At 40.8% G+C, this 13,532-nt stretch overlaps 1 protein-coding gene across 3 annotated transcripts in view; it reads right to left on the bottom strand.

The window, feature by feature from the left end:
* Positions 1-702: 702 nt before the first annotated feature.
* Positions 703-13,532, bottom strand: part of RILPL1 (Rab interacting lysosomal protein like 1) — a 34,203-nt gene continuing 21,373 nt past the window's right edge. Inside the window, exons 5-8 of one of the 3 annotated variants that reach the window (XM_048822229.2) lie at positions 9,917-10,089; positions 7,985-8,077; positions 3,899-4,010; positions 1,435-1,565 (exon numbers count right to left, since the gene is read on the bottom strand). In XM_048822229.2, the coding sequence (XP_048678186.1) occupies positions 1,560-1,565; positions 3,899-4,010; positions 7,985-8,077; positions 9,917-10,089 (384 nt within the window). In that variant the 3' untranslated portion in view covers positions 1,435-1,559. Of the gene's footprint in view, positions 1,566-3,898; positions 4,011-7,984; positions 8,078-9,916; positions 10,090-13,532 lie in introns of all 3 variants that reach the window. The other 2 variants (XM_048822231.2, XM_048822228.2) reach the window with 2 other exon arrangements.

The raw sequence follows: 13,532 nt of genomic DNA, 5'->3' as shown, positions 1-13,532 counted from the left end.
TTTCTGCTGACACGTTTCCTCGCGGGTTCAGAGGCAGCAGCAGCAGCTTTAGTATACGCAGGGTGTTGATGGCTGCTGTAGTTTAGCATGGGCTCCTGTCCAACCACTATGCTGTTAAAAGGGTGGCAGCAGCAGCTACAGGTCCTGTTAGGATATATATATTTTTTTAAATAAAAGAATGTTACTCTAGGGCAGACAAGCCTATAGGCAAATATATGCAGCTGTGTCTCACCTGTGGCAGAACTGTGCGGTAGCATGACTCTTTTGATAGTACAGCTGAGCCCATAGAATGGCTTGAACTCCATTGTAACAGAACAGTTCTCTCCCTGGGTCCATACAGAGCACCCCTGCAGTATAATGTGTGTTAGCTTAAGGAATAGCCTGCATGATGGAGGTTTTAGAGTCTATTATCCCTATGGTCCCAACAGAATTTTGGGGCGGTGCGGAGGAGAGATGGGGGTTGGGATTGTTTCTACCTAGAACAAAGGCGGTAACATCTGACTTAAAACCTCCACTATAGGTGTGTTAAAATGGTTTTCAACTAGGGAATAAGAACTTGTAAAAGTGCTGCCTGGGGCTTTTTTCGAAGCCTTTTGTGGGAAAGTGATCTATTTCCTGTACGGCAGAAGTCTGCTACTACAGAGAGAGAGAGGGTGGAAGGAAAAAGGGCACTGTACAAAGAAGAAAACAAAATGCAGAGTGTTTAGAATTCCTCTGTGTGAGCAATTCATTTGCTGCTAATACTGCATAACTCAGAGCAAAAGGCAAGGCACACTCACCTTGTACATCAGTATCTACATGCTTTAGGCACTATAAACAACAAGGGGGGATATACAATCACAGTTCCTCACAGCTGCTCCAGTTTCTGTACTGTTATCAATTGACATTCCAAGTAGTTTCTCTGCAACCTGTGACTTTGACAGGATACAGCTGTGGTAGGACCTGCCCTGGAAATAGTGTATACACTGCAACCTCTCTATTTTTGAAAGTGTCATTAACAAAACTAAGAAAAATTCCCCTTCCCTCCCCCCAGTTAACATAAACATGGTATCAGGGTCTTTACTAATAGATGTAGTTCAATGCAAATAAACCTCTAATGGCACAGGGTTTTTTTGGTTTAAAGAAGCGTGTGTTACTGTAGTTAAATGCAAGAGTCAGACAGACTTGTTATTCAGCACACAACCTAGAAGCTTTGATACCCCCAGAGTATAAATAACCCTTACTACAGAGCCTGGATTCTGTTTTCAGAGAGCAGTCACCAAGTAAACATTGAGGAATCCCTTTGGAAAAAGTACGTCTGAAACAGGCAACGTGTGCCAGGCAAATAAAAAACGATGAGCTGCCAGATTTGGTTACGGAAGCTTCTTGTTACTAGAATGTTCAGATCTACTGTGGTAAGCAACGCGGCTTGGAGTGTTAATCACAGATGCTGAAGAGCCTCTTGGCCTTGTTCAGTGTAGGAGTCATCTTTGTTTGAATCTGCCCATTCGCCAAAAGTATCCTGGAAGTGAACGTTTTTCTGGGTCGTCTGCATGCGTTTTTTATCACGAGAGAAGAAACTAAACCTTCCAGAAGAAAGATAGACAAATTAGGATCCAGTGGTTGGAGACACGTGAGATAACGGACATGATACATGGTGCAACAAAACTTAGAGCGCAAAAAACTGTCTGGCAAAAAACTGTCTGACAAATGCTCTATCAGGCTTCGCTACCTTCATTTTGCAGATGCAAACATTATTCAAGATGAAGTCACTGCCATCTCCAGCTGCTTTGTTACTGAAGCTTCAAAAGAAGCTTTAAATGCTGTGACCTCTACACACATGCAGTCTTAGTTTGGGTGTAGTGGTTATTTAAAACAAAAACAAAAAACCCAAAGAAACAAAAGGATTAGTTTCATGCCATAAACAAAAGAAATTGGCAGTGTGTCTTTTTGGCATGAAAAGACTACAATATGCTTTTAAAACAGAGAAATTAGAGGGGGGGAAAGAAGAGGGAAATAAGTACAATAAGTCACTAAAAATTTAAAGAAATGTTAAAGTGTATACTTTTAATACCTTAGGCCCAGTTCCAGTTCACACCTAAACACGTAGGTAAGTGTTTGCAGGATCAGAGCCTTAATTAACACATTAAATGTGCATATCATGTACCCACACAGTGTGTGGGTGCTTAATGGTGTGTATGAACTGATAAGCTATTTTAATAAGCCTGTGATCCGCAATTAAATGCAAAGCTGATACTACATAAAAATAAAAGTAGTTTATTAATTTTTCTTGTTTGTATGGTAGAGAAGTTATCAGCTTAAGCAAAATAATGTTATTCTTATAGTGAACCATATATTAAAAAAATGCAAAAAGGGTTCGGGCAATGTTAAAATAGAATTAATGTTTGTTGGGAAATGCAAAAGTTAAGGTACCATCTTAGCATTAACCACAATGCATATCCTTCTGCTTTTATGGTGCTCTTTTTTTTTTTAGGACTTTTTGTTCTGTTTGTATAGTACCTAGCACAATGTGGTCCTGGTCTAGGAGTGGAGTCCTTAGATTCTACTGCAATACAAATAATAATGTAAGAGTACTACATTAAGCTACTTTTAAGTACAGGATAGATACTACTACATGAGTGCAGTTCAAGCAAGTTAACATTGCTGGTAGGACCTGAATGTTTGCATTTCCTAACTTTTTGATTTAAAGTCTGCAGCCTTAACATTGCAGTGTCTTGCATTTAATTTTCAGTTTGTTTTAAGGAAGTATATATGTCAGCACTACCTGCCACCTTCACCTCAGAGCTTGTAAATTCATTATGCAGCATCTGTTTTTGGTTGGTTGGGTTTTTTTTTTTTTTTAAAAAGGCCAGATTCCAAGTCCTCCTGGCATAAGTGCACTGCTAACTAGGCTTTCCCCTGTGCATATTTGTTCCTGCATTTTCAAATGTTCATAACTAATGTTTTTCAAGTTTAGTAAAGCACACTCTTCAGTGACAACAGCTGCATTTACATGCTAAGTTTCAAGGGTTAAAGTTTAGCCATTTGAGTTACTCTCAAATTATGATGTAGGAAAATGGATATTTTATATATAAACTATTTATTCTAAATCCAGCTGAAGAAATTTTGGTAAACTTGGAGTGTCATTGTTGGGCCAAGAAAGCATGGAAATTCTCAGTCTAAAAGTTGGATGTTTCGAAAGATTACAAGTTTCTGTGTGGGAAGGGAAGGAATTTAGAATGAAAACGGTTTTGCAGCCTGCAGTAGAATGGTCACTTCACATGACCACCATAAGATCAAATCAAAATTCAACAAGAGCTTGCATTAGCAGTAATCAATGCCCTCTTTTGACATAGCCAAGAACATAGTTGTAGAACTTGTTTTAAGTACAAATCTGGATAGTGTGGAGCACATAATAGGAGACCAAAACCCACAATGAACATGTACTCAGACATGTAAATGACAACCTATAAGTAAACACTAGGAGTTAGCACAGATATCAGCTATTATATTCTGTAGAATTAATTTGTAGCAGGTCAATAAAATTACAGTTTTTAAAAAGCACTTGTCATGGTAGATCTAAAACAAACAGGTTTAGTAAGCAAAATTAACAAATGGTTACAATGTTCTTATTGAATTAATTTCTTAATGGTTAATGGACAAATTGGTTTAGCATGGTAACTAAGACAAAGTGATGGAACAGAATATTCAAAACTGAGCATTCAGATATTGAAATGAATATGTACTGATTGATCATTCTGATTGGCAGCTTTTGAGTTTGTGATCCTATAGTCAGCCAATAAGAATGCAGCCAGCAGTTTATATTAAAAATACATGAGGGTCATGCAAAAAACAACCAAACCAAAAAAGAACACCCCCCCCCCAAAAAAAAAACACAAACAAAAAAAAACCCACGTACAAAACATTTAAAAAAAATTCCTACAAGGGACACAAGTCTTCTTATTGGCTGCAATGTGGGATCATCTGGAATCAATCCAGCTGCTACCATGGGCATTATGGCTGTAAAGATCCTGGTCAGAAAAGTACAGGCACAGAGATAAGACTGGAGTAATCAATAAGACATTCCATAAAAGATACGTAGGGTTACTTTGAATTATCACACATGGGATTAGTTAGAGAGAAAAATGTGCATCACCCAAGACAGCTGCTCACTGGCACTTCTGGGTTAGAGAAATTAGTAATTAAGACCTGGTTTTTATGCCATCTTAAAAAATATTGATAACGGAGGGGTCAGATTTCTACAGGGATGCAGCACACAGCCTTGGTGTAACTTCACCAAGGGATTATAATCTCTAGCAATGCAGAGCATGAGAGCACCTTGGTTCTCCAGTTACAGGTCTGTAAAAGAAGCCGGCCCATACAGAGCGGTGAAGCGAGGGATGAAGGTGGATGTTAAGAAATACAAACAGTGTTCTACCAATAGTTACTGCTTCCCCATGGGCATCGGCATAGGAAAGAGGGTTAGAGACGATCCATTTTACAGGTTTCAGGGTATTGCAAGTGACAAAACGGACGCTGTCAAGTTAAAAAACCAGCCAGCCAGCCAGCCCACCCCATTGCATTTCTACTTGGTTAAAAAGGGCCCACGTCTCTCTTCCGAGAGGTTCTGCATCAATACACCTGCAGAAATGCGAACCACAGGCAGCTAGAATACTGGTTTCAAAGCCTTGCAGCTATGCTACAAGAAACATTCTTTTAGCCGACTTGCTGTGACGTAGTTTCTTTGTAAGCGTTCAGCCCTTTTACTGCGCATCGTACAATTCATGCAACTTGGAGGTACGCTCTGGTGCTCAAAAAACCTGAACATGAGAGCGCTTTGGCTAGTATGACTGGTCCACAGAAAGCATCTTCATCCATACCTGCAACACCCTCTGCCGTTCTAAGGATTCTCCTCTGCAGATACTGTCAATTGTGGCCAATTTATTTTTGTGCGGTGGACTAATGTCAGTTAAGGATAAAGTTGAGATCACCAGAGTCATTTCACTTGTGACCTAATGCAGCTTGGAAGCCTTCCTAACACAGCTGCTGTAGCTGCTATTCTTGGATTCAAACAAAGCAAACATTGTTATATTATTCATCGTAGCTCAGACTTCTAGTTTTACACGCCATGGCCCACTCAGTTAGCTGCAGAGCTCAGATATCAGATCAAGATGTAAGACTACTTCAGGCACTATATTGAACAAACAAGTGTGGTACTCAAAGGAAAGAAAAAAAGTCTTTGCAGTACAGCATACAAACAAAATAGAGCCAGCATGTTTAATTCCAGTGCTGGTGCTTTTTCCGCACAAGTATCCCCTTTTAGCTGACGACAGATATTCTCTCCTCACACTTGGCCATAGAGGAGTAGACACACACTTACTAGTAAATCAAGGTGATCTCAGGAGATCAGTGCCCCTTTAAATTTGTAGAGAATCTAAAAATCAAGCTGTAATTCCAGGGAGGAAAAATTATATATAGAGATTTCAGAACTTCTATTTCCCTTAGCTGTTTGCAAATGCAGCAACTCACCAGTTGCATGAGCAAATCCAAGATGGCAGAGACTATGCCTGGTGTCCTTATAATACTGTATTCACAGTGAAGGGAAAGGTGTGTTTTAAAGAGGCGGACATACAGCTGTTCCTAAGAGAATGGCAATAAATCTGTATGTTTGTAGTTAAGCTTTGTTGAGAGAGGGAGACAGTCTGAAAACAGGAGTGACAGCTAAGAATGTCAGAGTTCTAATCCTGGCTCTGTTCCAAAGGATACTAAGGTAGCATTTTTAATCTATTAGATCTTATCCCAGTGCTACTGCAAGTTTGGAGAGCTTACACTAGAATATTGTAGTTACAGTGTCCCTCTATGGTTTTAAGCAAGTGACTTGGGGCCTGATCTTAGAAGGTGCTGAGCAGTTCTAGTGCCCAAAACTTCCACTGGCAATGAGACCTAGAGCACAGGAGAGACTCAGCACCTTGCAGGATCAGATCCTAAATCTGACTAAGGCTCCCTCAGCCACAGTTGCATCTCCCAGCCCTGCATCATCACTAGGGTAAAGCTGTGGTATTTTGGTCTATTACTTTGGCTGCATCTTCTTTTTGCCTCCACTTCCCCATCTGTAAAATGGGGATAATGGGATTTATTTACTATTTTGGTAATTAAATGGCTATAGTCTCAGGGTGCTGAAAGTCTGCCTGGAGCAGGAGAGATCTGTCAGCTCAAGGGATAAACTGTATCCCTAACTCTCACCTGGCCAAGAAGCAGCTGGCTACCTGGGCTGTGTTACATCTCCTTCTGGTACTTGAGGGGGGGGGGGGGGCTGTAAAGTGGCAGCTGCAGGAGAAGACACTGAAATGGGGGCCTTTTTCTTTCCCAGCCATTCGGTTTCCTTTCATTTCAGGCAATCACATATTCCCCCCCCCCCCCCCGCAAAACCTTGGCCTATATGGGGACTGCTGAAGTCCTGGAGTGCCCCCCAACTCGGGACTGCAGACAGTGCCCCAGCCACCGAGGACTGCTGGTGCCATGAGAGAGATCATGAGGACAGATGGGTTATGTCTAGGGAGGCTGCAAAAAAGTTCAAGTACCATTGTCGTCTTGGTTAAATTACGATAAGGAAAGAATTCTCCCCAATTTAACCAAAATACAAATAAAAAAAGGATCCCATTTCCCCCCACCTACCCCTGCAAGAGGCAGGGGCGGGAAAACAAAAAAAAAAAACAAAAACAAACACACACACACACGTGATGAGAGTGCCAGTTGACAAGAAAGCCAGTTCCCATGGATAGCAGGTTTGGTACACAGTTCCATATCCTGGCAAGAATAGGCAGGAGAGCTCTATGCTCAAGATGACAGTATGTGAATTTATTAAAATGTGAAAGGAGTTTTTGAAAGAAGGGAACAAGTCAAAACAATGGGTTTAACTTTTACCAATATTTAGATATGGGTGATAAATTAAAGGGCAAGATGATTAAAAAAAAAATCTGAATATCTGTCTAGTAGTTTTCCACTTGATTAAGTGGCCAGCTGCCCAACATATGTTCCAGAGCACTCCAGAAAAATCATAAGGGAAGAACCCAGCGAGACAGCCACTCCAAATATCCATGCTCTCCTGCCATGACTCCCTATGCTGCCTATGTATATTAGAACCAGAGAGAGCAAGAAGCAAATAACGTCCAGTTAGCATTGCAACAAAATGTGGTCAGTTTACAATTTTGTTCTGCCTTTGCTCAAAATAAACCCAACCCATAAGTTCCAGTCACCATTGTATTGGTTATGGGGCCATTCCCCACAAATGGGGAATCAAGCTAAATAAAGTGAAGGACTAAACAGTAGTACAGGAACAGAACATCTATGATGGAGATGAACATACAAGATAAACCCATAGTCCAAACAGGACATGCTCTTCTCATAAGTGTTATAAAAAAGTAGGGCATCAGAACCATAATCATGAGGAAAAGTAATCCAAATGCCAAACTCAAAGTATAATTTTCAAATACAAAATAAAGCGTCAAAGTAACAAGTCTGAAGTCTGGCCCATTCTTACGCACTAAATAGCATGAGCCAAAGCCTACTGGAGTCAATGGAAACACTCCAGGTACCTTTACTGGAGTTTGGATCAGCCCCCAAGATCATCCAGTGGGGGGCACTATGTAAGTGCAGGCACCATTTTTATATGGAGCTGAAGGTTATAGGCTCAGTTTATCTGTACCATAAATAGAAGTGCACAGAACACTTATTCCTCTCTCTATTAAGTGTGTGAAGGGAACCTGTCAGAGATAGGAAGTCACTGAGAATTAAATCAGCACTATGTTCTGTTTTGTTTAATAAAACCTATAAAATGTGTTTTTATAATACTGATTTTTATAGGATTATTTCCAAACACATGTGCATATGATATCACTAAATGAAGATTAATGGGGGCGGGGAACCAGAACTAAAACCAACCCAATTACCCCCTCCCCCAAGAAACATGCCCAGTTCAAGATCTTTGGAAGAGAATGCTACTTACAGTCGTTTGATTCCAGATTCTGGCTGAGTTGAGGTTTTTGAATTAATTATGGGTGTAGGTTGAGGGGATCTAGTTTCTTCTTCTGTTTCCTCACTTTGAGAAAAAAAAATACGGTTAAGTTTTAGTTCTTTCATTATTTTGAATGAATTTAAAATAAAATTTGAGGGAGTTTTGTAAATTAAAAGAAACCAAGGGCCTGATCCATGACAGATGAAAAGATCCCTCTAACTTTAGTGGGTTTGGATCACACCCTGAGTTTCATGAATCTGAACAAGCTTTGTAAACTAAAAGGAACTGGAGGGGCCGATTCAAACCCATTAAAGTCAGTGGCAATCTTTTCATCAGCAGTGGATAAGGCCCTTAGTTTCTTTTAATTTACAATACTCTTTCAAATTCAAGTCACCCATGTTAAAAGAGGAGTTCTAGAACAGTCATGTGAGGAGGATTTGTAGGGTTAATTATATGCAGTGATTAAAAGTGTCAGACTTCTGTGTAAGTCTGTCTCACTCATCAACAGAAATGGGAACAGTAAAAGATATTACCTCACCCACCTGGTCTCTCTAATATCCTGGGATTGACATGGCTACAATATTGCCTGCATTAAAAAAAACTTCAACATTCAAGTAACCCAAGTACCTGCAGTAGCTTTTTAAACTCAGAACAGGACAGAATATTGCTGTGCAGTGTACAGCAATCCCTGGAGAGCGACAGGCTGAGTTTAATGGATCCCACTGTTTATGAGAGGAAAACTGACTATGTGATTTTTTATTTTTTTTTTAAATGTTGATGCATAAGTGCTGGCTTGACAGCTCAGGAGTCCCTGGTTTAGTCAAAGAACAGGTGCAGCATGGGGAGCAGCAAGACAGTCTTCCCCCTACTGATATACTCAAATGATGGTATCAACAGAGCTCCTGTAAGGGGAGGCTAAGCTCTTCTGTCTTCAGGGCCCATTCAGTCTTTGGCCTCTATGAGGAGACTGGAATCACTGGCATGCTAATGGCAATGGTTACGATAGTTTTATGATTTTGGCACTTCTCCACTGGGTGCTGAACTGCGACCAACACCTCGCTGCCCTTGGGCCACAGAACAGGCATCAGATGGCAATATGTTTTGGGCAGTCGCCACGTGCTGAGGAGTAGATTTTAGCTAGTGACTAGAAGTGAAATGCTCTGCATCCTGTCCCAGGGGCATATAGACCCCATATAGCTTTGCTGAGAATGTTAAATGAGTGTAAGTAAATAATATGTCCCTACATGAAAGTTTAAAAAAAAACAAAACCATACACACACACAAAAAACAAACAAACAAAGAGCTGATCGAAAGAGTTAGGGTGTGTGGTTGTTTTTTGTTGTAATTTCAAGCCAGATCTTGTTCTGCAGGTATGGAAAGGAGTGATTTGTTGCTCATTTGAAAAAAAAAAATTAAACTAAGATTTTTGGTTGTTGGAGTTTTCAATTCCCTTCCCCAGATTCTTTTCCTCCATTTTGCCACTAAAAAAAGAAAGGGAGGAAAGAAAATGAAGAAAAAAAAATTGCAAATATTTCCATCTCTCTCAAAAGGCCATTTTCTGTTTTTTTAAAAATATTTATTTATTTTTAAACAGGCGCTAACAATCTCTCTCCCTTTTAAAAGTATGCATTTGTTTGAAATTTTCACTATTGAGAGGTCACAAGTTTTGGGGAATATTAAAATTAGGGATGATCCTGAACCAAACTCCTCCCAAAACTTGGTGAAAATTCAAATATGAACCAGATTTTGGAGCCATCTTTACATTGTCTTAGGGAAGCCAAGAATCCGCTGCCATTTCTTAGAGACTAAGCGGACACTCAGTTTTGAGATTCAACCTCTGTTTTCTCTCTATTCTGTGCCTCTCCAGGAGTAGCACAATGGAGAAGGCAGAGGTAGCAATACCAACAGTGGGATCCAACACACCTCTTATAATATAAAAGCTCCTCCTGCAACAAAAACACTCTAGACTTCAGTTCATTCCGCTCATGCAAGACATCCCGTAGCTCTTGTAGAGTAAATCTTGGACGGTTTGGATCTTTTAAATCCATAGCCATTTTCTCCGATTCAGAGAGATAGTCATCATTGTTAGGTTCTGTCTGGAGGAGGAAATACAAGCTTTAATTAATTCATTGTGCACTCAATAAAGGCTTAACTTTTCCTTAGAGATGCAATCAAATCATCCATCTCTATTCTTAATATTATAAGAGCCATCAACAACGTTAGGAGAGTGCTATGGAAAACCAACTACCTTTGCTTCATTGCTCAGGTTTAATAAGATTCCCCAGCAAGAATAATTCAATGGTAGGAGATTGCAGCGTTCCTCACTGTGCTGGAAACTGCTGGAGGCTAACAACGCAGGGGTTGATTTGGGTTTTTTAGGCCTCAAAGATAGAAGGTGAGATAAAGGCTTACCCCACAGATGGGAGGAGTCAGGAGTGGGTGCCAACAGCAAGGAGGCCCTAAATCAAGGGGCTGGCAGTTAGTGCCCCTGCCCAGGGGAACTTTGTTTTCTACTTTATCCATCCAGCGGCCTGTATTTTCAGAAGTGACTAGTGATCTGGAGTGCCAACCTGAGACACCTTAAAGGGGCCGGATTTTGAGGGTCCAGGTGTTCAACCAATCAGCCTCCCCAAAACAAACTAGTCATTTTTGAAAATGTAGGGCCTGTGTTTTGACAGGGCCCTACTTTCCACAGTTTCTTAAAGATAGTTAATCAAACCTTTTAAAATAAATGACCCTTGCTGTGTGGCTTGTTTAGTGTATTTTCAGTCATAAAGATATGCTTCTTTAGAAGATGTTGCAAGTTTCCCTGAATATATAATAACCTACTACATTAATGCCCTTGCTCAATTAACACCTCTTTGATGTCAACATCAGTGAACCTGAACAGCTGCAAAGAGGAGATCTACAGATGTGTGCAGAGCACCCCATATTCCCTGTGAGTAACAATAGGGTTGGCTTTTTTTTTTTTTTTTTTTTAAATAGACCAGTTACTCCCATCCTTCTATATAGTAATTCTATGTAAGATTCACTCAAAGTTAGGAGATTTCTCCAGTTTTAGTCCTGGAGCCTGCAGATGTTCTGTCTCTTGCATCCTAATTTGGACCCTTATCTACACAGATGGTTTCTCACACCTGTGTGGAGCCCTACCAAAGTCCATGAGATCCTGCATGGCTCTGTTTGCAGGGATGTGGCCCAAGGGACTGCAGAGAAGGAGAAAAATGTCACCATACACGATACTGCTGCTGTAGTCAGTGACATCGGGTGGCCATAAAAAAGCAGAGTAAGCAATACGGAGAAAATACAAGTCTGTTGGAAGCGTGTGCTTGGAATCAGGATGTTCTGCAACACAACTGAGAACGCTACGAGATCTGGGACACTTCCAGCTGTAAAATAAATGTTGGAACCGTGCGTGCAGCAAAGTACATTTGAAACTCAATACTTGTTGCAAGTGCTGATGGGGTGCCAGCCCATGGAAGCAGTATCACTGAATGAGCTGAGAGAGACAGATGATTTACATATTTGTGCATGATGAAGATAAGCAGGGAAGAAAGCAAGCTGCCCACCTCCAAAACTGGATTTTAAAGAGGTACCAAGAGAGTCCAAGAGTTTCCTGGCTGTGTCACTGAAGTCAGGAGTCTGTTGGTGTTCCAGTGGCATAGAGGCTCCTAACTAGGTATTTTATATTCATAGTATAGCCACCTAAATAGATATGTTCCTTTCAACACTCCAAACAGAAAAAGGTAGATTGAGATCTCATTTCCCAAAGAAAGCGTCTAAGTAAGATGCACCCTCATTTAGGGCCAATATAATAAAAATAAATATTGAGAACTTCTATTCTAAAGCATGGCACTACAGATCTGACATTGAATTGATCCCAAAGGCGCTACAGGGTAGGTCAGTATTATTACCTCCATTTCACAGACAGGAAAACTAAGGGTATGTCTACACTGTGCACCTTACAGCCGCACAGCTGTGCGGCTACGAAGTACCACTGTAAGGTACGCAGTGTACCTGCTTTTTGTCGGCAGGAGAGACTTCGCCTGCTGACAAAATAAAACCACCCCCAACGAGGGGTGGTAGCTTTGTTGGCGAGAGAGCATCTCCTGTTGATAAAGCACTGTCCACTCTGGCACTTTGTCGGTAAAACTTTTGTTGGCTATGGTGTGTTGTTTCATGCCCCTGACTGAAAAAAGTTTTACCAGCGAAAGTGCAACGTAGACCTTTGGTACAAGAAGAGGCAGTGACTTGTTCACAGAGTGAGTCCATGTAGAGAGTCAGGATTAGAACTCAGGAATTGCTGGCTCCAGTCTGATACTCTATCCACTGAATTGCACTGCTTGTCCATGTCAGTCCTACAGGTGATCCATAGTAATAGAAAGTAGAGTTTCTAGTAGAGCTAGCTGGAAAATTAAATCTAAACTATTTTTGCAGAAAGTTTTATATATTAAACTTTTCCAACCAGCTCTAGTTCCCAGGAAACTACCTGTGGTTTTAATTGGCATTAAACTTATTTGATTAAAAAGGGGAAAGGCCATTTATATAACAATTCAGAAAAACTACTGGCTTCTAGAGCTTGCCCTCTAGTTATGAAAACCTATCTATTTATAGCACATTTAAAAACAAGGTGGTAGCAATTTTTCCTCTGAAAAACACTACAGAGTGAGATTGATTAGAATGAGGGAGATGACAACAGCAGGTATATACACCGCTGAAAGCAGATAGCCTACGTGTTAGGAGCATGATCTACATGCTCCTATTACTGAGAATCCCTGGAGTGCTAGAAAATGGCAATATGCAACTTAGGCAAATGGCAATATCCAATCCTGTAAACACTTAACTTTAAGCATCTGCGTAGTGCTAGAGAGTTCAATGGGATTTCTCACGTATTTAAAAGTTCAACATGTGTGTACCTGTTTGCAGGATCAGGGTCAAAGTCTCCCCATGGTCATTGTTATATCGATGGAAATAACATTCTCTCCATTGGGAGGGAAGGGGTCTAGTGGTTGGAGCAGAGAAAGGGAAGTCAGGACTCCATTCCCACCTCTTGCTCTAACTCACTGTGTGACTGTGTAAGACACACAAGGTGACTTTTCCAGTAGTGGCCTCCAGTTTGGGGTACCTGATTTTAGACACCAAGGGCCTGACTCTTCACAGGTCCAGAGGTCTCACAAGCTTCACTTTGGAATGGTGGGTGCTCAGCACTTCACAGGGAAAGGCCTTAAGAAGCTAAATCTGGGGACCCAAGTACTGGGGCATCCAAACAAGCCACTTTTGAAAGTATGGGCCTGACTGTCTCCATCCCTCTGCTCACCCATTAGCAAAATAACCTTCACCCTCCTCCCAGGGCTGTTGGGAGGCTTAGTTAATGGATGTTTGTAGAACATTGCGGCAGAGTATTCTATCCAATGTCCTGCAAGGATGGAATAGCAGCTTGAATGATGGCTGGTCTCGGTTTGTCAGAATCTTACTATTCAGTTAGGTTTTTTTCTTATTGCAACCTAATGTCATAAGATGGATACTATGGAACACAAAACGT

This window comes from Caretta caretta, chromosome 15 (genome assembly GCF_965140235.1).
Source record: "Caretta caretta isolate rCarCar2 chromosome 15, rCarCar1.hap1, whole genome shotgun sequence".
NCBI lineage: Eukaryota > Metazoa > Chordata > Testudines > Cheloniidae > Caretta > Caretta caretta.
Note: the sequence above shows the minus strand (reverse complement) of the source record. Positions and strands in the feature narration are given on the sequence as shown.